Consider the following 26,536-nt stretch of genomic DNA (forward strand, 5'->3'; position numbering starts at 1 on the left):
ACATGCAAATGTTCAGCCTTTTGAATTATTTTAATGTAAAATACTGAAATAAAATTTTACAATTACATTAGCGTTACTGTTTTTGCCCAGTTGTGGGCATCTTCAGACATAAAATTCGATATCTATATAATAAATAAGCAATACATATTAAATATTGACAAATATAAAGACATGTCCAAGGTTAAAATAATGGAAAATGATGTAAGTTTAAAAACACTATAAAAGGGATCATTACATGTGGTGTATATAATTATGCATATTTAAATAAAACGGCGTATGAAAAATAATACGTGTTATTATTATTCATTGATGAAAAGGTGAACAGGAATAAAATCAACTGATTTGTAGGAATGACACTATTATGAATAAAAACTTATTAAATTTGCATATTTTTACATGTGTACTAGGTTAACATGTGTAAAATAAAATAAAATATGTGGTATGAAACAGATCTTGTGGTTGAAGATATGATAAATGAAATAAAGAACAAATATACATAAAAAATAAACGTAATGTAAATTAACTGGAAAATATGACTTTTTAAAGTGGGATACAAAACTTTTAAATTAATAAATTTCGGTGGAAAAAAATGAATGTAAATTAAATACTGTGACAGAGCTGGGATACGATCTCACGGCCGGGAGAAAGATTACAAGGTCGGCCGTAGTTCGGCGCAAGTGCGCGCATCTGCGTCCTGTGGCATGGAGAGGAGAGAGGAGAGGAGAGAGAGCGGCGACCGCAGCAGAGAGGGGAGATATCCAGATAATTCGAGAGAGCTATCTCTGGACACCTGTAGAAATTTCTGGTAACTATGGTTTAGTTATAAATACGACACGCGAGTGAACTTAAGGAGCAGTTTAGCAGTTTAGTTAGTTGCAGTAGTAGGTGAACAGCAAGCCAGCCAGTCTTGTGTAGCAGTGAAGCCAGCTTCGAGACCGGAGTCCGACTTGAGTGTGCCCGCAGCTGGGCGAGCATCCGAAGTCCTAAGTTTGAGTGCAGTGGACCGCAGTTGGGGGACCTGAGTTCGAGGTTCAGTGGACTGTCTCTGAAGGTCTGTGGTTCGAGATACTGTGAACTTGAGTGACTGAGCTAGAAGAACAAGCCAAGGCAAACGAAGTGTGAACTGAGAACTTGAACCACAGACCACAGACCACACGATATCTCCATTCTGGTTGGATGTTCGTCCACCTCTCCGTAGGCACGTGGGCCTGAGGCCAGCAGCAGGCTGGTCGGTCTAGGCCCTTCACGGGCTGTAGCGCCACGGATTATTATAAAAGGCATCATTACATGTGGTGTATACAATTATGCATATTCAAATAAAACGGCGTATGAAAAATAATACGTGTTATCACTATTAATTGGTGAAAAGGTGAACAGGAATAAAATCAACTGATTTGTAGGAATGACACCGTTATGAATAAATACTAATTAAATAACCATGTTTTTACATGTGTACTAGGTCAAGATGTGTAAAAGAAAATAAAATATCTGGTATGAAACAGATCTTGTGGTTGAAGAATATCATAAATGAAATAAACAAGAAATATACATAAAAATACAGATAATACAAATTAACTGGAAAATACGACTCTTTAACTGGGATAGAATAATGTTAAAGTAAAAAATCTTTGTGGAAAAAAATGAATGTAAATTAAATACTATGGATTGATAAATATTAAATGAATGTGAGTTGGTGTAAGTGCTAATATTCAAACTCAATTGTGCCTGAAAAAGCATTCGTGGATTACATTAGATATGAAATTTAGGCTGTATTATATATTATGTCATTGGGTACAAATTAATGTAGGATATTGATGATGCAAGATAATGTAAAATAACTATTTCAGTATTTTACATTAAAATAAGTCAAAAGACTCAACATTTGCATGTTTTTTTCATTTGAATATATTTGACTTATTGTAACTCAAAAATAAATTCAAAGTTTGTAATTTTACGTTTCTCTACATATATATCTCAATATTTTGTAAAATTTATAACCATATCTGGAAGCCACTCAAAATTAGCTACATAATTTATCGTAAAGTTACAAAATAACTTTTCTCTATGGGTAAGATACAGTAATATTCCACAAAGGATATGTTGTCAATACGTAAATACTAAAAAACAATTGGTGAAAAACAAGGACAGGTGATAATGTTTGTACCCACTTCTAAAAAAAAAGTCAATTATTTGAAAATAACAAATAGTGTTAGAGATTTTAGACAAACACACAGAGAAGACAGAATGAAGTCGTGTCCTTAAGAAAAACATTCTTCAAGCGCACTGTGGGAATGTGTAGCTTGGGAACTATTAAGACTACAGTAAGCGTAACAAGCGATTTCATTTTCATATCTAAAACATAAACCCAGATAACAGTTCAACATTACCTCTCTGCAACATGACATAACTTGTAATGGCAAATAGTGATAAGTGTTTTTTAGTCTCTATCGTAGCGTGAAAGGCACTGCAAGTACTGTTGTTAAGATGTAGTGTCCTTTACAATGAAAATACAAGATAAACACTGGAAGAAGATTACACAGTGCATTCCTTGTGCTCCACTCACCTCTGGTTCACGTTTCACCACAGGGAACGAAATTGGCTCCGGATCTTGCTCTAATTTTATAACAGACGTGAGATCAGGGCTCTGGTTGACGTATTCCTTCTTTATGCCAGTCACATGTTGATTCAAGAAATTCCCTTCCTGCATTACAAACAGACGTCTTAAAAGAGCATTTTATTACAGGGTGTTAGAAGACGACTCCAAATATTAAAAGCTGCTCTCTATATGTCCGCATGCAACAGCTTGATTGCAAAAGCATTTTTTGACATGTTATGAATGCCTGGGATGAATGAAATGCTAAAGATGCATTTTTTTGCATATTTCGGTCATTACTGCATATAAAGTACTACTGTATATATATTGTAGCATATATTTAAGATTGTGTTGAATTACATCCAAAATTTGTATACTTCTGTAAAACAAATACAGAAAGACTTTGGATTGTTCAGTACATATGATTTTTTTGTTGCCTGTACTGGATGGCTAGAAATTACTTGTGTATGAAGGAAAACTGTGAAAACCCATCATTGTCTGCTTTTATTCCACTGAACTGCCTGCTGCATAAAAAGAAACATTCCAAACATTCCTACCTACCTGACTCTTAACACCCCTACCCTCCTTTTATTGGTTTCACTTATTCTGTGTTGGTGTACTAGTAGCATTTTGTTTTGTACCGGTAAGTACTCAAACATTATACCGTTGAGCTACCAAATACTTTGAAAACAAGCCTCTGGTAATGTCCCTTCAGTATATATGAGTGAGGAACATTGTGAACTTGTATATTATTTATTGTCAAATTCGTGTATTTGGAAGATTCTGGAACTGGCCTGAATTTTTGTTTTCCTGAACTTGTCTTGCAAATTGTGCTATATTGACCTTTTTGTTGTTTATAATGACAATTGTTCTTTTAATGAACCTATCAGCCTTTGGTAGAGTACACATTCCTTCCTGTTGTTGATTTGATAGATTGGAAAGCTCTTCTAAAACAACACAAAACAGAGCTAGATCAAAAAGAAATTCCTGTGATGTTAGCTATTTCAATAGTTCCGTGACCCTTTACATTTCTTGTCTCTTTTCTCCCTCTACTATTTTTTTCAAAATCCTTTGCAGTAGCACTGTGAGAGTTCCACACAGACGATGTTGTTCTAGAGCTACTGCAAACCAAACGAATGTAAAATATTTGCCGATTTCTTTAAACTGCACTCCCAGTTCACTGTCTACACTTTAAAGTACTCTTATGTTTTTTTTTTTTCCTGATGGCTACTAACACAGTATAATGAAATTTATCCATGTAAGACTCAAACAGAAAGATTGAATTTTTGTCACAGACTGTGTCACTAATTGCAAGTTCAAGCCTATGGTAAAGGCAGTGCCCTAAAATAATGTTTGGAAATTGTTCCTTTATAAAATTACCCACTTCAGATTTCACTCCAAGCTTTACATCTCTCCCTTCAGTAATGACTTTTGAAGAAATTCTTCATCGAAACAGTAAGAAGTTAAGCACTTCAAAAAAGCTTCCTTTACTGTCGTAGTTTTTTTTATTTTCTAGCGCACTTAATTCCATGAAAATAATAATGGCTTCTCCATCTAAGACAGTTATTATTTACGTGATCAAATTTGTCTGTTTACTTAAGGAAGTGCATTTGTCAGCTAAAATTTACAGATTTTTACTCTCTTCAACCAGTTTCTTCCCTAGTCATTTTCTGAATCCAGAGATTACATGGTCTATTATGCAGATGTTCACAGTAAGCACAATATTCCTTGACTAAATAGTAGGGAATATTTAAAAAGGCGATTTTTTTTTTCGAAAAGAAAAATTTAAGGGTTCGCAAAAGTTGCATATGGTGTCAGAATATGACCTGCTAGAAGCACTTTTAACCCAGCCGCAGAGCAGATCTTTTTCATTATATTGCTTTTTCCTAACATAAGCATGTCTACGGATCTTCGCTTGATGCATATTGCTATGATTTGTTATTGTTGACAGATAAAAGAAAAGGATTATATTTTTAAGTTCCAAGTGATAGCAGGAATGCAAGACAAGACGAACAAATGTTACAGGAGGCAACATCATTTTCATTTTGCTCTCCATCAAAAATAATCTGCCTTCTTCTCACAGGACCAGCGTAGCTTTCTTGTATCCAGTGTGGACCTGTTACAAGCATCTCTCTTTTTCACCATAAAAAGCAGCTCAAACATCACAAACTATCTTACCCAGTCTTTCAACCGATTGTGTGTGTCATAACAAAGGACGAATGTCTCTCTCAGGAAATTCTTAAATAGCGGACGTTCTGGCATAATGAATTTTATAAGAAGGGAAGGACAAAATACGAGTTCTTACTGCTCATTCGGTATTTAAATTTATTAATCATTCTTATATACTCAGTTGTTTTCTTATGTGTATTATTAATTTATTCTATTTGATTTCTTTCTATTTATTTACTTATCTGTATTAACTGTATTAAATGTATTAAATAAACAGCACAACTACACTTCCTTTGTTTTACAGTATGTTTTCACGCCTGTTCCTGGGAGGTGCTTCTCTTCAACATAATACGTAACAAAACACATCTTTACCCATTAAATATGTGCCAATCAGCGTAAACTCAGTAAACTTTAAATCCTGTAAATACGAAGTGAAAAGAAGCGTGTTTATAACTAATTTATTACAAAATAAATAATATTAATAAATAAACCTTGAAAGCCAACAAGGTGAGTGTATTCACGTACAAATTATACTGTAGCAGACATTCCGAATCTTCAACGAAACTGCAACATTTATGGGATCGCAAAACAGCTGTTTACAATGAACTTGAAAATCAACGGCATATCTTTATTGATATAGCAGGCGAGACCTAACAATTTGGCCAAAGGAGTTCGAGGTCCTACACTGAATTCTGCTTCTTATGGCTGAGGGAAACCCCCGGAAAAAGCCCAACCAGGATTTGAACCAGGATCCGTTCATTACGCTGTCCGTCACCCCACGGTGTAGAGTGCAATGCAGTGAACTGAGTACTCTAACTTCCTGCAAATTGCAACCGTTTTGTTCCGCTTTACATTTGCACAGTCAGCTACGTAGACTACTTCTAGATATTTAATCATTTTTCTTAATCACTAATATATACTGCATTAGTACGTTTTGTGAAGATTGTGATATTTCTCTCATTCTTCTTGCACTTGTGCTTTTTGTATAAGTATCTGTAATTTTATATCAATTTTTTATTTGTCTCTTCTTTCTGCATTTGTTTTTTGTATATGTCTATTTGCATTCTTGAGATGTAGTGGTAGAGAAGGCCTGATGGCAACTCTGCCAGATTAAATAAAACAAAAAGTAAATGAAGGAGGGAATAAATGAATTAATAAATAGATAAATTAGTGAATAAATGAATAAATAAATAAGTAAATAATTAAAACAAATCAATAAGTTTTAAAAAAATTAATAAACATATAAATAAGTAAATAAATAAACAAAATAACGCGCTAGAACATGAAATGCTTACACAAGACAGAAGACCTGTTACATGTATCACTGTCTGAAGTAAAGAAAGAGTAGCAGCACATCTTGGTATACTATTTATGTATTAGTAAGCAAACTGAATTATAATAAACATTATTCAATTTCTATTTGTCAGTATTTAATACTCGTCAAGATATAAAATAATAGGCCTAATCTTCTTTTCTGATATAAATGTAGGGAATAATAATATCTTAAAGATAGAAGATGTGAAAACGTTCGCATCTTTTATTGTATCGGTATTTCAACGTACTCGTGCGCTTGCGTATTGTCGTGCCGACGTCATCAACAATGGCCGACAGACACGACAAGACGGATCGTTTCCATGGAAACACTGTGGTTTGCTTTTCTCGGAAGAATAGTTCGGTATGTTCGGAATGCGAACTGCGTTTCATTTGCTGAAGAAGGGAGGCTATCCCTTCACGGGGGCAGCTGCATTTGCTGGGGGCTCTCGTATGGGAGCCTTCCAGAAGGCGGGAAGACCTGCGTATGCGGTTGGACCGCGGAAGGAAGGACCAGCGGTAGCGGAAGGCGGGCCCCGTTTTTCGTTCGGTAAGCCCGATTTGGTCAAAATTGTGGGGATCGTTGGGGCGATAGGGCTGGGGGGCTACTACCTCTGGAGTAGTGGCAGTCCAGGGGACAGGAGGGGTGCCTCCACGCCCCCTGAGCCTGTCCCTCCGCCTTCATCGCCTCAGCCTTCCCCAACATACCCCCGGTACTGTACAAAATTCAAATACTTTTATGCTCCCCCCTGCACTGAAATACACCCACAAGTGAGACGACGATCACGCCGCTCACGCCGCACACACCCACCGCCATCTTCACCACCTACACCAGTACCGCCACTACCCCCGCCTCCCCCCCCATGGTATTCTCAGGGGTACTGAGAAAGACCAGGGGGCCGACCGACCGCGCCCGAGGGTCACGTTTGACCTTCCTCCTGAGGACCCTCAGGGGGAAGCGATGGCGGGACCTTCTACAGCGGGCGGCCTAGGCACTGACACTACCCCCCCACACAATACAGACGACAGTCCTCCCCAGTCAAGTCGGCAGGATGACAGTGACGACTCTGACTCTGGCATGATGTCGGAGGAACAGAGACCATTTGAACCCTTTCGACTTTGGAAAAAAACCCCGAACGAGGAAGCTTTGGAAAAAGTTTTCGAGTATTCTAGAAAACCGTCTGAACGGAAGTAGGGGAACACTTCCGCGGCTGCGGTCCTGGATCCAAATTCTGGTCGACCTGGTTGGCGAGTTGGTATAGCGCTGGCCTTCTCTGCCCAAGGTTGCGGGTTCGATCCCGGGCCAGGTCGATGGCATTTAAGTGTGCTTAAATGCGACAGGCTCATGTCAGTAGATTTACTGGCATGTAAAAGAACTCCTGCGGGACAAAATTCCGGCACACCGGCGACGCTGATATAACCTCTGCAGTTGCGAGCGTCGTTAAATAAAAAACATAACATTTTATACAGTCGACCTGGTTGGCGAGTTGGTATAGCGCTGGCCTTCTCTGCCCAAGGTTGCGGATTCGATCCCGGGCCAGGTCGATGGCATTTAAGTGTGCTTAAATTCGACAGGCTCATGTCAGTACATTTACTGGCATGTAAAAGAACTCCTGCGGGACAAAATTCCGGCACACCGGCGACGCTGATATCCCCTCCTTTTGCGAGCGTCGTTAAATAAAAAACATAACATTTAGGCCTATATATAGTCGACCTGGTTGGCGAGTTGGTATAGCGCTGGCCTTCTACGCCCAAGGTTGCGGGTTCGATCCCCGGCCAGGTCGATGGTATTTAAGTGTGCTTAAATGCGACAGGCTCATGTCAGTACATTTACTGGCATGTAAAAGAACTCCTGCGGGACAAAATTCCGGCACACCGGCGACGCTGATATAACCCGTGCTTTTGCGAGCGTCGTTAAATAAAACCAAATTTAAAAAAAAAAATAAACAAATAAAAAATAAAAAAAAATTAAAAAAATTGCAAACCACAAAAATTGAATGCACTGCCCAATGGTAGGGAGGTTGGGATGGGCAGGGCGGAACTCGACATGCAGCCACCTCCACGTGGTGAGTTCTGGGTTGTTTCAGTTCATACGGAATGAAACAAGCGAAGAGCTGCATCTCAACTGTGAAAGGTGGTACAAAAATTCATACAGGGTGGAAGATGTTCGATAACAGTAAGTTCACGCACTAAGTGCTTAAGATTAAAAGAACAGAAGCTTCCTTCTCCATTTCTTTATTTTTATTTAGTAAGAAATCGATTTTGTTCCTAGGAAAGATCGCTATATCGCAGTGAATTCAGTAGCAGTTGCAACAGACGGCAACACTCTTCCCTGCAGCACAGATGGCAGTCACGAGGAGATCGCCCTCACACCCTGTACCCGCCGTGATCTGGCTTAAGATGAATGTAACAAAAACATTATCGTCGTTGTTCCTACAATATCTCCTATGGGCAAAACATAATTTTTTTTCAGTAGGAAGAATAAACACATTTATTAGTGGGATTTTGTTCATTTATTTATTCTACACATTTAAATACAATCTCTGTGCAGTCAGACTACATAATTGATAACAATAATCTATGCTTAATAAGCCAGCGTGTCACAACTACAAAAATATATGCTTAATATTCACATAGGAGATTACATGTTCCTCTACTTCACATGGGAGGAATTGCATTGCATAGGCTACAATATAACAAGCGGTAGTAACGCGTATACAGTTACAATGAGACTCACAAATTGAGTTTAATTAAACAATTTAAATTGTTCAAAGTGTAATATTTTTTGATGTGTATTAAGAGTCATAAAGCGAATAGCACTCGACCGACTGCGCCATGCAGACCGACTACTTCACTTTGCTTATCCCCTCTTCTACTTTGTGTGTCCTCATTTTCACAGCTCTCCGTATATAAATATTAGAGATATTTATATTTAGTTGGTACTATTCTAATACACGCTTCTATTGTGACGAGAAACGACCAGTAGATTTTATCCAGTGTCCTCTCATTCAATGCAAGCTTGTTCTGCTTTAAAACTCCAAGTTGAGAAATTAAAATCTGTAGTTTGAAGTGATCCCCATTCGAGGTAGGATGCAAAAAGACTGGAAAATACTCCCTAATGTCGGCTTTAGGCATAGTAAAGGTCATGTAGCACGTATGGGCGAATCCAGAAATACATATAGCGTGTTAGTTGGGAGACCGGAGGGAAAAAGACCTTTGGGGAGACCGAGACGTAGATGGGAGGATAATATTACAATGGATTTGAGGGAGGTGGGATATGATGATAGAGACTGGATTAATTTTGCTCAGGATAGCGACCAATGGCGGGCTTATGTGAGGGCGGCAATGAACCTCCGGGTTCCTTAAAAGCCAGTAAGTAAGTAAGTAAGTAAGTAAGTGCACAGAGTTATTGCTGTATCATCAGCATATTATCATTGTTCATAATTATAATGTCCCGTAACAAATATTTATTTTCATCAACGATGCCTTCGAGTAACATAATCAAGATCAGAACCGCCTCAATGTAATGCTTTACTGAAGGCAAGGCTGGATATTGGTCCCAGCGTGACGTCATCTGTGCAAGTGAGAGGGGACGATAGCTGCGCACCGCCTCGCCAGTATTCTTCCACCATGGGACATACATAAATGGGCAGGTCCTTCAATGCAAACCCAACATTCTCCAATCTGTCCTATTTTCTGTCTTCCTCTTAGTCTCCGCACATAATCCACATATCTTAATGTCGTCTATTATTTGATTTCTTCTGCCCCGAACTCTTCTCCCGTTCACCATTCCTTCCAGTGCATCCCTTAGTAGGCAGTTTCCTCTCAACCAGTGTAGCAGACATTCCGAATCTTCAACGAAACTGCAACATTTATGGGATCGCAAAACAGCTGTTTACAATGAACTTGAAAATCAACGGCATATCTTTATTGATATAGCAGGCGAGACCTAACAATTTGGCCAAAGGAGTTCGAGGTCCTACACTGAATTCTGCTTCTTATGGCTGAGGGAAACCCCCGGAAAAAGCCCAACCAGGATTTGAACCAGGATCCGTTCATTACGCTGTCCGTCACCCCACGGTGTAGAGTGCAATGCAGTGAACTGAGTACTCTAACTTCCTGCAAATTGCAACCGTTTTGTTCCGCTTTACATTTGCACAGTCAGCTACGTAGACTACTTCTAGATATTTAATCATTTTTCTTAATCACTAATATATACTGCATTAGTACGTTTTGTGAAGATTGTGATATTTCTCTCATTCTTCTTGCACTTGTGCTTTTTGTATAAGTATCTGTAATTTTATTTCAATTTTTTATTTGTCTCTTCTTTCTGCATTTGTTTTTTGTATATGTCTATTTGCATTCTTGAGATGTAGTGGTAGAGAAGGCCTGATGGCAACTCTGCCAGATTAAATAAAACAAAAAGTAAATGAAGGAGGGAATAAATGAATTAATAAATAGATAAATTAGTGAATAAATGAATAAATAAATAAGTAAATAATTAAAACAAATCAATAAGGTTTTAAAAAATTAATAAACATATAAATAAGTAAATAAATAAACAAAATAACGCGCTAGTACATGAAATGCTTACACAAGACAGAAGTCCTGTTACATGTATCACTGTCTGAAGTAAAGAAAGAGTAGCAGCACATCTTGGTATACTATTTATGTATTAGTAAGCAAACTGAATTATAATAAACATTATTCAATTTTTATTTGTCAGTATTTAATACTCGTCAAGATATAAAATAATAGGCCTAATCTTCTTTTCTAATATAAATGTAGGGAATAATAATATCTTAAAGATAGAAGATGTGAAAACGTTCGCATCTTTTATTGTATCGGTATTTCAACGTACTCGTGCGATTGCGTATTGTCGTGCCGACGTCATCAACAATGGCCGACAGACACGACAAGACGGATCGTTTCCATGGAAACACTGTGGTTTGCTTTTCTCGGAAGAATAGTTCGGTATGTTCGGAATGCGAACTGCGTTTCATTTGCTGAAGAAGGGAGGCTATCCCTTCACGGAGGCAGCTGCATTTGCTGGGGGCTCTCGTATGGGAGCCTTCCAGACGGCGGGAAGACCTGCGTATGCGGTTGGACCGCGGAAGGAAGGACCAGCGGTAGCGGAAGGCGGGCCCCGTTTTTCGTTCGGTAAGCCCGATTTGGTCAAAATTGTGGGGATCGTTGGGGCGATAGGGCTGGGGGGCTACTACCTCTGGAGTAGTGGCAGTCCAGGGGACAGGAGGGGTGCCTCCACGCCCCCTGAGCCTGTCCCTCCGCCTTCATCGCCTCAGCCTTCCCCAACATACCCCCGGTACTGTACAAAATTCAAATACTTTTATGCTCCCCCCTGCACTGAAATACACCCACAACAAGTGAGACGACGATCACGCCGCTCACGCCGCACACACCCACCGCCATCTTCACCACCTACACCAGTACCGCCACTACCCCCGCCTCCCCCCCCATGGTATTCTCAGGGGTACTGAGAAAGACCAGGGGGCCGACCGACCGCGCCCGAGGGTCACGTTTGATCTTCCTCCTGAGGACCCTCAGGGGGAAGCGATGGCGGGACCTTCTACAGCGGGCGGCCTAGGCACTGACACTACCCCCCCACACAATACAGACGACAGTCCTCCCCAGTCAAGTCGGCAGGATGACAGTGACGACTCTGACTCTGGCATGATGTCGGAGGAACAGAGACCATTTGAACCCTTTCGACTTTGGAAAAAAACCCCGAACGAGGAAGCTTTGGAAAAAGTTTTCGAGTATTCTAGAAAACCGTCTGAACGGAAGTAGGGGAACACTTCCGCGGCTGCGGTCCTGGATCCAAATTCTGGTCGACCTGGTTGGCGAGTTGGTATAGCGCTGGCCTTCTCTGCCCAAGGTTGCGGGTTCGATCCCGGGCCAGGTCGATGGCATTTAAGTGTGCTTAAATGCGACAGGCTCATGTCAGTAGATTTACTGGCATGTAAAAGAACTCCTGCGGGACAAAATTCCGGCACACCGGCGACGCTGATATAACCTCTGCAGTTGCGAGCGTCGTTAAATAAAAAACATAACATTTTATACAGTCGACCTGGTTGGCGAGTTGGTATAGCGCTGGCCTTCTCTGCCCAAGGTTGCGGATTCGATCCCGGGCCAGGTCGATGGCATTTAAGTGTGCTTAAATTCGACAGGCTCATGTCAGTACATTTACTGGCATGTAAAAGAACTCCTGCGGGACAAAATTCCGGCACACCGGCGACGCTGATATCCCCTCCTTTTGCGAGCGTCGTTAAATAAAAAACATAACATTTAGGCCTATATATAGTCGACCTGGTTGGCGAGTTGGTATAGCGCTGGCCTTCTACGCCCAAGGTTGCGGGTTCGATCCCCGGCCAGGTCGATGGTATTTAAGTGTGCTTAAATGCGACAGGCTCATGTCAGTACATTTACTGGCATGTAAAAGAACTCCTGCGGGACAAAATTCCGGCACACCGGCGACGCTGATATAACCCGTGCTTTTGCGAGCGTCGTTAAATAAAACCAAATTTAAAAAAAAAAATAAACAAATAAAAAATAAAAAAAAATTAAAAAAATTGCAAACCACAAAAATTGAATGCACTGCCCAATGGTAGGGAGGTTGGGATGGGCAGGGCGGAACTCGACATGCAGCCACCTCCACGTGGTGAGTTCTGGGTTGTTTCAGTTCATACGGAATGAAACAAGCGAAGAGCTGCATCTCAACTGTGAAAGGTGGTACAAAAATTCATACAGGGTGGAAGATGTTCGATAACAGTAAGTTCACGCACTAAGTGCTTAAGATTAAAAGAACAGAAGCTTCCTTCTCCATTTCTTTATTTTTATTTAGTAAGAAATCGATTTTGTTCCTAGGAAAGATCGCTATATCGCAGTGAATTCAGTAGCAGTTGCAACAGACGGCAACACTCTTCCCTGCAGCACAGATGGCAGTCACGAGGAGATCGCCCTCACACCCTGTACCCGCCGTGATCTGGCTTAAGATGAATGTAACAAAAACATTATCGTCGTTGTTCCTACAATATCTCCTATGGGCAAAACATAATTTTTTTTCAGTAGGAAGAATAAACACATTTATTAGTGGGATTTTGTTCATTTATTTATTCTACACATTTAAATACAATCTCTGTGCAGTCAGACTACATAATTGATAACAATAATCTATGCTTAATAAGCCAGCGTGTCACAACTACAAAAATATATGCTTAATATTCACATAGGAGATTACATGTTCCTCTACTTCACATGGGAGGAATTGCATTGCATAGGCTACAATATAACAAGCGGTAGTAACGCGTATACAGTTACAATGAGACTCACAAATTGAGTTTAATTAAACAATTTAAATTGTTCAAAGTGTAATATTTTTTTATGTGTATTAAGAGTCATAAAGCGAATAGCACTCGACCGACTGCGCCATGCAGACCGACTACTTCACTTTGCTTATCCCCTCTTCTACTTTGTGTGTCCTCATTTTCACAGCTCTCCGTATATAAATATTAGAGATATTTATATTTAGTTGGTACTATTCTAATACACGCTTCTATTGTGACGAGAAACGACCAGTAGATTTTATCCAGTGTCCTCTCATTCAATGCAAGCTTGTTCTGCTTTAAAACTCCAAGTTGAGAAATTAAAATCTGTAGTTTGAAGTGATCCCCATTCGAGGTAGGATGCAAAAAGACTGGAAAATACTCCCTAATGTCGGCTTTAGGCATAGTAAAGGTCATGTAGCACGTATGGGCGAATCCAGAAATACATATAGCGTGTTAGTTGGGAGACCGGAGGGAAAAAGACCTTTGGGGAGACCGAGACGTAGATGGGAGGATAATATTACAATGGATTTGAGGGAGGTGGGATATGATGATAGAGACTGGATTAATTTTGCTCAGGATAGCGACCAATGGCGGGCTTATGTGAGGGCGGCAATGAACCTCCGGGTTCCTTAAAAGCCAGTAAGTAAGTAAGTAAGTAAGTAAGTGCACAGAGTTATTGCTGTATCATCAGCATATTATCATTGTTCATAATTATAATGTCCCGTAACAAATATTTATTTTCATCAACGATGCCTTCGAGTAACATAATCAAGATCAGAACCGCCTCAATGTAATGCTTTACTGAAGGCAAGGCTGGATATTGGTCCCAGCGTGACGTCATCTGTGCAAATGAGAGGGGACGATAGCTGCGCACCGCCTCGCCAGTATTCTTCCACCATGGGACATACATAAATGGGCAGGTCCTTCAATGCAAACCCAACATTCTCCAATCTGTCCTATTTTCTGTCTTCCTCTTAGTCTCCGCACATAATCCACATATCTTAATGTCGTCTATTATTTGATTTCTTCTGCCCCGAACTCTTCTCCCGTTCACCATTCCTTCCAGTGCATCCCTGAGTAGGCAGTTTCCTCTCAACCAGTGACCCAACCAATTCCTTTTTCTCTTTGTAATCAGTTTCACCATCATTCTTTCTTCATCCACTTTTTCCAACACAGCTGCATTTCTTATTCTCCACATTTCAAATGCTTCTATTCGTTTCTCTTCATTTCATCGTAATGTCCACGTTTTTTCCTCACACAGTGCCACACTCCACACAAAACACTTCACTAGTCTATTCCTTAGTTCTTTTTCCAGAGGTCCCCAGAAGTTCCTCCTTTTTCTGTTAAAAGCTTCCTTTGCGATTTTTCTTGGGAAGGATAAATGCGCTAACTTCCCATTGCTTTCCGCACACCACTGTCTCTTTCGCATCTTAATAGATCCCAGGGGCCCAAGCTTGGCGGTGAGAGAGTGGATTTGACTAATTGGGCCCTCCGGACTTCACCGAAATTCACCGCAAGTGTTAAATGTTAGTTCTATCAGGATTTTTGACCTGATCAGAACCGAGAAATCCCAATTAGCCTTTGCCCCCCGCATCCTGGACGAACTTGTACAAATCATCAGAAAATCTTGGAGGGGGATTGGTCCACTTTTTCCGCAAATGTTTCTTTACTTGTGCCCTCGTAGTTCTGTCGGAAAAACGTCGGAATTTAGATGTAAACGTCTGAGTTTCATTTCCTCGTCACAGCTTTTCATGTTATTGTGTTTGAAGATAGTATAATATAATAATATAAAAAGAAAAAAACTAAAACCAGTATTATGCAACTGTATTGTTCCAAACCTAATATTAAATTTATGTTATTTATGTCGCTTAAGAACGTTAACAGAATATAAATAATTTCAATATTATTTATACAGGATCACTAAAGAACGATAACAATATAAATGGTAAATATCGGTTTGTTTAATTAATATAAGATATTATATAATATATAATTAATTATTTAAGGCGGTCTTGGTTCTGTGTGGAGGACGGTTGAACTTCATTACTAGAAGGGGTGGGAGTGAAGTATTTTCGAAAACTCAGGTGCAATAAAAATTGAAGTAAAAATAAAAAAATGTCCCTGTAGTAAACCATTCGATGTGTAGATTTAAGGTTCAATTGAAGTAACAATTTTATTTCATGGGTTTGAGCTACAAAATTAATTAGGGTTTCATCACAGACATTTCATTTAAGAATATTTATATATTTGGTTAATACTAAAAACATTAAATTCGGAATGGATCAAGTTTGTTGAAACGAATTGAATCACAAAATTTATCAGGAACACGCGTAACATATTCCTGAGTTCGTTGTGCGCAAGAAAGTGGCTTGTATTCAGAGTGTTAAGAATCTATTTCTCTTTAGAGAGCGATCACCGAGAATCGAACCGTAACCCGTCTCCACCTACGCATACTTATGAAATTTATGCCCAGCCAACATCTACACAAGCGATTCAAATATTTCCGGGTAGGTGAATCTAATCAGGACGCGAAGTCTAAAAACAAATTTGCTGTTGAAGTTGTTGTTCGCACTAAGAACAAACTATCAGGTAGAAAAATAATACAATGTAAAGTAATGACAAAGATTATTTTCTCACTCTTCTATACACAGCAATATAGCTGTAAGAGAAATAGGCCTACAACTAGCATCGGTCTGTTCTTTTCAGTGAGTGTTGGTAATTTGCTGGATTGTGTTTGCAAGCGCTGGGTTATATACGTCTATTTGATATTGCTTTTATTTATGTTTACTTAATTATTAGTCTTCTTAATTTATTAATACTTAAATTGCAACAGCGTAATAAATATACTCCTATGAAGAACACATCTATGCAACGAATATTGGAAACGTGTAGTTGGTCTATTTCATTTCGAAAATTGTTTCCATAGTAACATCAGAACAATGCGTTTAGGTTACAATGATAAGCAGTGTTAATGCGGAGCTTCTCCAACCGCCCCACAGTGGTCTAGAATGCAAATTTAGCGGTACATGTTAATAACTTTTCAGCTACCTAACAGATTTTTATGAAATTTTACACAGTAGTTACTGGTAGCATATATGTTTTGTATGCAAGCTCTCGTTACGAAGGTATAAGGGAAATACCCCTTATAGGGGGGCGCATTTAGACAAAATTAGAAACTTTTCTCCTATCTGACAGATTTTTATGAAATTTTACAAAGCAGTTACAAGTAGCATACAGTATATGCAAGGCATACCAAAAGCATTAGGTATCCTAACCTAACTGTATTAGATTCGTAACAGAAATACGAAAGAACCGTATCGTGATATTAACACAATATAAAAAATTCGAGTGCACGCTAATGTGAAGCTTTCTAAGTTATGTTGGTGTGAAGAAGGAAACAGTTGAAGATGTATAAGCAGAACGGGAAGTGAAATATCTATTCGATATATTTTCCAAAATGGCAAGAATTTAACAATATACTCCTATTACTTCAACATTGTCTTATATAAACAAAATAAAGGACCATATTAACAGTTAATTTATTTCAAAGTAAATTAATCAAATTACGGTTGAAATCTACGACATAGTAGAGGAAACAATATACACAGTTACTATTATCATCAGGATACTGAAAAAATTACTTATAGGTAATCCATGCGGAAAGGCAACACTCACCTCAGTTTCACACCTTAGTATGGGAAAAATGATAAGCACTGGATATACTTCTGATTTTCTTTCTGATACGTTATCATAATTATGGCAATCCATCTTTAGCTCAACGCAATTGCAATAATTTCTTCTTTTCTAGGTCTCAAACAGAGCACACAAAACATTCGATCGGTACATTCGAGGACCCCAACTGTAGTTAGGATCAGTGTTGACAATGCTTGCTAATGAAATTACCTACACGAGATCGTCAAATGACCCGATATAGCACCAAAATATCCTGCGTTTCAAAAATAAATACAGCGAACGAGTTTTTCCAACTCATTGAAAGCGAAGTATACATAAAAACCAATCAACACAAATTATACATTATGTTAAAAGTTAAACTTCTTTCGCTAGACGAAGCTGAGTTTCCGGGTGTTGAACAAAGCCATAACGGTGCACTGCTTATCATAGCTTTACTTGTCTTCTCTCCTGTCCTTTGCTACCATTTTTTCTGTTTTCAGCCTGTTCCTATGAGCAGTTTTAAGTTTTTCAATGTACTGAAAACCCATCCAACTGAAGCATTTAATCATGTTATAGCTTTGTGATGTATAAAAGATATTTGTTTCACCTAAGCATACTTCGTTCCTATTTTAGGGTCCATTACTGATGTTAAGTGGGTATTTTGAATTTTTACATTGACAGAGATGTTTTATTTTTTTTAGAATATTTCTTCGTTATGTAACACATATATAATGTAATGGTAACAGGACTATAATTTATGGTAATAGAATTTCATTGAAGTCCTTTTTTAACTTAACGTATAAGCATACATGGGCACAGGTGCCTCATTTGAGAATTGGTGCCTCAACGGCTTTGGCAATGCTTATCACTCTGTATGACATAAGCGTCTTACTCCCTTTTCCCCTCTACTCGTAGCTCGTTGGTGTGGCAGTTATATGTTCAGTTAACAGTGGTGGAATCACGGTTTATCAAAGTAGTGTGTACGAGCTTAAAACGACTCTCATGTGGAAAGGGAAAAGTTCTTTTGCTGTTTACAAGGAGAGAACATACGGTACAATGTCTGATAAGCTCGAAAATCGTAGCTTCTGGTTTGACCGTGTAAATTATATCGTCGCTTAAGAAACAATACCGCGTAACTGACATTTTTGGTCAAAACTGTTTTTTTGCACAGATGGTACCTCCACTGTCATCTGCATGAATTGACAAGCACGGGAATTTGATTTCATGAATGGCCTGCGTGCGAAGGAGGGGGTACAATACCGCGTATCTGAAGTCACGAGAAGTCTGTTGGAAAAACCGCGTATCTGACAACAGATAAGCTGTTATGTCTACTCCCTGCGCACCCTCAGTACGGAAGCTGGTTCTAGTTACTGCCTTGTGAAATCGTGTCAACAGTGTGTATTATTCTGAGAAGATTAAAGAAGTGTTCAGTTTCAATTATTCTAAAAGGTAAATGTAATATAATTATTTCTCTAATGTCAATTGAATGTTAGTTGAGCTGAATTCACGTAGAATCTTACTGCAAGTTCATTCACAGAAATGTACGATATTTATTATTTTATTATTAACTTATATAGACCTACAGATACAAGAAAAGAAATGAATCGGACGACGGTCAGTTTAGCGAGAATGAAATACAATCTGTGCTATGTTCTGCATTCAACACGGGAGAAACTTCTGTGAACATTAACAAAGGTATGGTATAACATGAGAAAAAAATTCTGGTTTGCAAAAAGATGTTTCTGTGTACAATGGAAATTGAAGAATGGACTATGCGACATTGGTTAGCTAGTAGTACTGATGGCGTCCCTTCTGTAAAAAATGAGTCATGTCCTCGTGCAAAATCACAGAAAAAAGAGCATTCGAAAGAATTTCTTATTTCTTTCTTCAGTAGCCTGCCTAAATTACCGTCACATTATTGTAGACGAACGTCCACAAAATTGTATCTAGAACCGATTGTGCAGTCACAGTCACAATTATATGTGCTTTACTAAGAAAAATGTGATGACAGTAACCTAAGCCGACATACTTTCGACAGTTTGTTTCAGGAGTCTAACCTCAGTCTCTTTAGGCCCAAGAAGATTCATTGTAATGTTTGCTGCAGCTGTGTATAAAGCCTGAAATATCAAAGAAGAAGAATGGAAAACTCATAATGAAAGGAAAGAATTGGCAAGAAATGAAAAATACAAAGACAAAGAAAATGGGCAGAAAAATTTGTGTATAGTTTATACAATGGATCTTCAAACAGTTAAGATGGGACCATTTGTGCAGGCTAGTTCCATGTATTATAAAAGAAAATTAGCTGTGCATAATTTTACAATGTACAACCTAGCCACTCGGGAAGCAGTATGCTACTGGTTTGATGAGGCAGAGTCTGATCTAGTGGCGTCAACTTTTGCATCATGCGTGTAGGATAGTCTACGTTAACCAAGCAACTGAAAGATCGTCTACCCCCAGTTATTCTGTATTCTGATGGTTGTAATTACCAGAATAGAAACGTAGTAATGGCAAATGCCTTATTAAGATTAGCCATTAATACTGGTGTTACAATAACACAGAAAGTTTTGGAAAAAGGACATACGCAAATGGAATTCGATTTCGTCCATAGTTCTATTGAATGTAAACAGAAAGGACGTGAAATAACACTTCCTACCCTGTATGCTTTGATTATTTCTAAAGAGGCTAGGAAGAAACCATTCCCCTATGAAGTCCATTATCTGACTCATAACTTCTTCACCAACTTTGCGACTAAAGATTTGTGGTATACGACTCTATTCGGCTTGGGAGGAATGAAAATGACTCTACGGTCACTGACTTAAGAGTCATTCAGTATTGCCCTGATGGTATAATACTTTTCAAGTGCAATGTCAATGATGACTTCCAAGAGATGCCTAGGCGCCCTAAGAAGCTCTCCTGGAATGTCGTTTTTCCACAACTGTACAATGATAGGCTGAAGATTAATGAGTCAAAATGGAATCATCTGCAGTAATTGAAGAATGTTATTACTAGAGACTGCCTTTGTTTTTATGATAGCATTCCACAATAGGGTTAGTCAAGGATTACTTTTTATTATTCCAGTGTAGGCCTATAATTATTTCTTTATTGTGTTTAACGAATATTGTGCCTGAAAATTATTATTATCATCATTATTACATTTTTATATGATTTTCTATTCATTATTCGCAGGAAGTCCATTGTCAATAATAATAACAATAATAATAATAACAATAATAATAATTATTATTATTATTAATCATCATTTTATTATACAATTATATTTGTCAGCAACGTTTTAGTAACAATTATACTTATCTATTCAAATACGTAGTGTGAAAATAAAGTACCTGTTATCAGATTGTCATTATTATTATTATTATTATTATTATTATTATTATTATTATTATTATTTTTATTATTATTATTATTATTATTATTATTATTACAATAGACATTGAACTGTGTCTTCGTTTTTCCTTTCCCGTAGTTTCAGCATTTGATTGACTGTAAGAATGCAGCAATCATTGTCTGGAACGTAGATCTACTGCTGACTCAAGTACAGCCTACCGACCTTGACCTCAAATCAGACGGTAGGACAACAATTCAGATAACACATTGACATATACAAGAGCACGAATAATATTTCCAGAAGACAGTTTTAACGCAAAGAAAACGATAGTCAACATGTGTACTGAAGCTGCTAAAGTTGTCTCACAATACCACGTAACTAACAAAATGTAGTCAACGGCAGAGTTCCAATACTGCGTAAGTGACATGGCCAAATGTCTATGGCCACGATCATCCATTTTCACTTAGTTACAAATTAGTTAAGCTATTTCATAGCCATACACCACTTTTCAAGACTATTGAGTTATTTTTATGGTTTCTATTCGGTTTTTCCCTTCTCCTGTAAAATTTACATTTTATCAGTTATGCAGTATTGGTTCTTAAGCGACGATATGTATATATTTTACGCGAATGTTAAACGTAACTAATTTTTACATGATTTACACGCGGTGTAATAAATTAATTTCATATTAATAAAATGTCATCACATTATAACTAGGAAGCATTTGTTTTAAATAATTTAATTTATAATGACACAAAGGAAAATAATTTGAGTGGTGAAATGTAACATAGACCTACATACGAGATGTTTAGAAAAAGAATATAATATTTTGAAACGTGATAGTAGGTCCATTCTTAAAAACAAGGAAAAAGCGTAATAAACATGAGTACTAAAATAAATATTTCTGAAGAAACAAGGACTGTGAAATTCGTACTGTAACAACATCTAACATTAATTTATTTCAAGAAATAAGGAATGTGAAATTGGTACTTTAACTGCTCCACATCTTCAAATGTCAGCATTTTGCTTGTATCCTATTGTAATACAGTACACTAAAGTGTAAATAGATGGGACATATCTGAAGAGAAACGAGTGAAAATATATGCTGTTATTACAGTAGGCTTAGGCTTACCTACCAATTTATGAGTCCTTGTTTCTTCAAAGATATTAATTTTTGGAAGCATATTTATTATAGTTTTTATCTTATTTGTATAAATTCTACATCTCCGCAAAATATTATAGGCTTTTTTTCCTAACACCCTGAATGACTAGACTATCAGATTACAATCACGAACTATCTAGAAGTGTGTAGTAAAAGTCAAAGGTGTCGCCTCTGGTAAAGTGTGCACAGAGAGTTCTCAAAAGAACAATAGATTTTGTTTTTTTCTGTTTAATATTGGCACTATAAATAGGACTTCTTCTGTCAGCAGATGGAACCAGTTACCTGGTTGAGGTTTTCCCGGTATTTCCCCTCAATTAGAGCCAATGCTGGGTAACATTCGGTGTTGCATTGGACCCGGGATTCATTTCGCCAATATTATCACCATCTCATACAGACACTACATTATAAACATAGCAGCTGAAAAGCTTTGTAAAATAACCAATTAAACAAATCGTCGAGAGCTTTGATGACTAATACCAGTAACCTCTGGTATATGTATCAGCGTGGCGATTAGCTAAGCAAAACGCGGAAACACTGTGCGGTACCGGTGAATTGTTTCAAAAGATAGAAGATATTATAACAGTTGATATGAAGAACACGTATGAATTACCGCAAGTAACGCACGTTGGAACCTGGGAACTCGAGTTAACGATTATTTGACACTTTGTTTATTTAATTTGCTAGAGCAAGTTGTGATTTTATTACTTTTTTTTACATTTTTAGTAAATTACATATTTTATGCGTATTTTACGCGCATCGTGTAGAAATTAATTTTACGCGCAACTTCCCTCGTCTGCCTAATGCGCACTAATAAATGTTTATTTAATTTATTAGAGCAAGTTGTGATTTTATTACTTTTTTTTACATTTTTAGTAAATTACATATTTTATGCGTATTTTACGCGCATCGTGTAGAAATTAATTTTACGCGCAACTTCCCTCGTCTGCCTAATGCGCACTAATAAATGTTTATTTAATTTATTAGAGCAAGTTGTGATTTTATTACTTTTTTTTACATTTTTAGTAAATTACATATTTTATGCGTATTTTACGCGCATCGTGTAGAAATTAATTTTACGCGCAACTTCCCTCGTCTGCCTAATGCGCACTAATAAATGTTTAGTTAATTTATTAGAGCAAGTTGTGATTTTATTACTTTTTTTACATTTTTAGTAAATTACATATTTTATGCGTATTTTACGCGCATCGTGTAGAAATTAATTTTACGCGCAACTTCCCTCGTCTGCCTAATGCGCACTAATAAATGTTTATTTAATTTATTAGAGCAAGTTGTGATTTTGTTACTTTTTTTACATTCATAGCAAATTACACATTTTACGCGTATTTTACGCATCTTGATAAAAATTAATTTTACGAGCAACTTCCCACATCTCCCTAATAGGCACTAATAAATGTTATACATTATTCCTTAAACACACTGAATTGAAAGGTACGAGAAAATAATTCCTGTTTTACGTACTATTTCCCAATGAAATTTATAAATATTAAATGTGCGTCGGGAACGAAATATGATATTCTGAAATTATTTGTAGGTCGAGAATGTGCACATCTATTAAGTAATCTTGAGAAACGCCAGAATATTCTAGAGAATATATCGTGGCTTTGGTTTGACAAGGTTCTAACAAAATTGGCAATAATGTGTTTTTCATTTTGTTATCACTCTTCATAATACTGTCTAGCTTATAAATACATTTCAGCACAATTTGTTGAAAAATGAACGCAATAGTATTGTGACACAGTTCTAACTGATGACAACTTCTGAAAAGTTCTAATTGCAAGCTGCTACTATTCTCTCGCAGAGATTGAGGACTTTAATTTGTGTTATGCACAGCTAAGCATGATATATTTTATTTGTAATTTTCATGTCGTATTGATAAATATGAGTAATGTTTTCACATTATTTATAATTAATTGAAAAGAAATACCAGTAGACTGGTACATTTTTTTTTCTATAAGAAACAGCTATCAGCATAATGAAATAGGGATATCAAAGTTCTGATGACTACCCTGAAGATTACATTCCTCCTACTTCATCTGATAATGATCATGAAGAAACAACCCCAAAGAAGGTAATTGACTTATTATATGTAATGAAACTAACCTCAGTCGTAACATGTGGTCTACAATGAAATTTGTGATATCTAAAAAGCTCTGCATTGAAAAATTCATAATTTTCAAAGAGTACGGATTTTTTACTATTAAATTGTGTGCTTACCGTTATATGCCTGAAATAAGACAAAATAGAGAACTAAATGAGAACGAAACAGAGTGAAGTAGACCACAAAGTTAAATAAATTTTAAGAGTTTTCTACTTTTTCAATGAAGAGGAAGGAAAGGACAAATAGGCAGCGTTTGGAAAGAACACTTGGCTTCAGTAATAAATTCTCAACATCTCAGTAAATTTCTTCAATTGGGTGACATACTGTTTCACAGAGTTATAATGCCAACAATTGCATTTAGATGGACAAAAATTTACACAATGAAAAAAGTTTTGTTTATATAGAACAGCCAAACAATATGTAAGATGATTTTTATATTCAATCCCTCTGTCTTCCACTTAGCCATTTTTTCACGTGTTCATAACATTTACTCATCCCTATTACTTAAAATACACATTTTTTTTATTCGTCAATAATAAATTTGATGACTATCTTCACTTCCAAGAAACTGCTTTTTAAACCAAGAGGAATATTTTTAATTGTGTAATTATTTGTTTCATTTAAAAATATGGTATAACATAAACAACATAAAATATATAAATAAATTTAAATAATACAAGCGACATTGTAATCATAATAAGCCTAATAACAACAAAAATACATATGTAACTATTAATGTCATAATTATATAATCAAGAAAATGCACCAAAATAGAAGGCATGGAAAGTGAGCTTGACCTTTCATGAAAAGTGATATAACAAAGATCTGATTGTTTTCACAAAATATACTTTTAATTTCTGTACTTTACTTAATGCCAATTTTATTGTTATCCAATAATAAATTAAAAGAGAGCAATTATTTTTTCAAAGTTATGTTTTATGTAATGAATAAAAATAGTTTGAGAAAGTTCTATCAGCACTTAGAACCTTGTCTCACACTGAAAATTCATTATGGAAGGACATAGTTCTAACTGCAAAATTAAATATTTTAAATGAAATGAATAAGTGGTCATATTAGGCTATGAGGGTATGTAATTATAAGTTCAATGCTTTAAAATGCCATACGTAACATTTCATAAGTATAAGAAATTAAATGTTCATATTACAACAAATTGAAACTTTGAAGCTCTGTATCTCAGAAGTATAGAAAAAAAGAGTTAGAACCTTGTCAAACCAAGGCCACGAAATGTAGAAAGTGTGATGAAATATTATTGGCTATTAGAATAACTTCTCAGTCACCAGTATTGACAACGTCACTAACAAACACTCACCACCACACCACCTTAATAACCTGCACTCAATCGCTGTCACCTTCTAAGAAGCTAACTTAATCCAGAGCAGTGTATATTGGAGAGTACCGCATTCTTTTGATTCGACAAATGCCGACGCGGCGGCCATATTTACTCCTGCAGAGACTCAGTACACCGTAAGACTTGCGTAGGAACACAGATTTCTAGTGTGATTTTCCATCATTATCGTAAAGAATGCCGTGTTGGTGTGCAGTTAATCAATGTGTAATCAATTGCTGTTGTACTGAATTAGCATTACAGCTTATTGTCTATGCGGGTGACATGAATATATTAGGAGAAAATACACAAACTATTAGGGAAAATACGGGAACTTTACTGAAGCAAGTAAAGCAATAGGTTTGGAAGTAAGTCCCGAAAAGAAAAAGGTATATGATTATGTCTCGTGACCAGAATATTATATAAAATGGAAATATAAAAATTAGAAATTTATCCTTCAAAGAGGTAGAAAAATTAATATATCTTGGAGCAACAGTAACAAATATAAATGACACTCGGGAGGAAATTAAACGCAGAATAAATATGGAAAATGCCTGTTATTATTCGGCTGAGAAGATTTTGTCATCTTGTCTGCTATAAAAAAAATCTGAAAATTAGAATTTCTAAAACAGTTATTTTACCGGTTGTTATGTATGGTTGTGAAAGTTGAACTCTCACTTTGAGGAACAGAGATTAAGACTGCTTGAGAATAAGGTTCTTAGGAAAATATTTGTGGCTAAGAGGGATGAAGTTACAGGAGAATGGAGAAAGTTACACAATGCAGAATTGCACGCATTGTATTCTTCATCTGACATAATTAGGAAGATTAAATCCAGACGTTTGAGATGAGCAGGGCATGTAGCACGTATGGACGAATCCAGAAATCCATATACAGTATTGTTGGGAAGCCGGAGGGAAAAAGACCTTTGGGGAAATTTGCGATTCTGAACAATTAGTTGAGTTTCTAGGTATAGATGTAAGTAAACCCAAAACAGAAAGGTCTAGTGAAGATGAATCTGAGCAAAAGAAATTGATAAAGGCTAAATTTTAACTTAACTGAAAATGGAAATATTGACTTGAGTGAACAACAAGCTCTTTACTATTTGTTGGGATCAGTATTGTTCAAAATAAAACAAAATAAGTTATATAATATTTGTGAAAACTGTATTTCATATCTAATAACTGATAACAGGGACGAATCTATACATTTTATTAGCATATTAGTGACTCTCAAGTCGTACATGGAAAAGTCACGTATACCCTTATAAATTCGTGTTTGACATAATTATAAATGCAGAAAAATGTGAAACGTTGGTAGAAAATGTATTGACACTAAAAGATTTGAAGTCTTTATTCATTAACACTTCAACTCATATGTTCTCAATTAGTTATAATATATTTGAAAAAGTCTTATCACTATTTTAGAACTAGAATATATTTATTGTTAAGAAAATTGTCTGTTATAGCAAATGC

The 26,536-nt window shown here is 36.9% G+C and overlaps 1 protein-coding gene across 3 annotated transcripts in view; it reads right to left on the reverse strand.

Annotated features, from left to right (window-relative positions):
• Window positions 1-26,536, reverse strand: part of LOC138691615 (zinc finger protein 235-like) — a 73,363-nt gene that overhangs the window by 44,189 nt on the left and 2,638 nt on the right. For 2 of the 3 annotated variants that reach the window (XM_069813765.1, XM_069813762.1), the window contains exon 2: window positions 2,564-2,701. In XM_069813765.1, the coding sequence (XP_069669866.1) occupies window positions 2,564-2,701 (138 nt within the window). Of the gene's footprint in view, window positions 1-2,563; window positions 2,802-26,536 lie in introns of those variants that run through there. The other variant, XM_069813763.1, reaches the window with a different exon arrangement.

The sequence above is a fragment of the Periplaneta americana genome, chromosome 16 (assembly GCF_040183065.1).
Source record: "Periplaneta americana isolate PAMFEO1 chromosome 16, P.americana_PAMFEO1_priV1, whole genome shotgun sequence".
NCBI classification, from domain to species: domain Eukaryota; kingdom Metazoa; phylum Arthropoda; class Insecta; order Blattodea; family Blattidae; genus Periplaneta; species Periplaneta americana.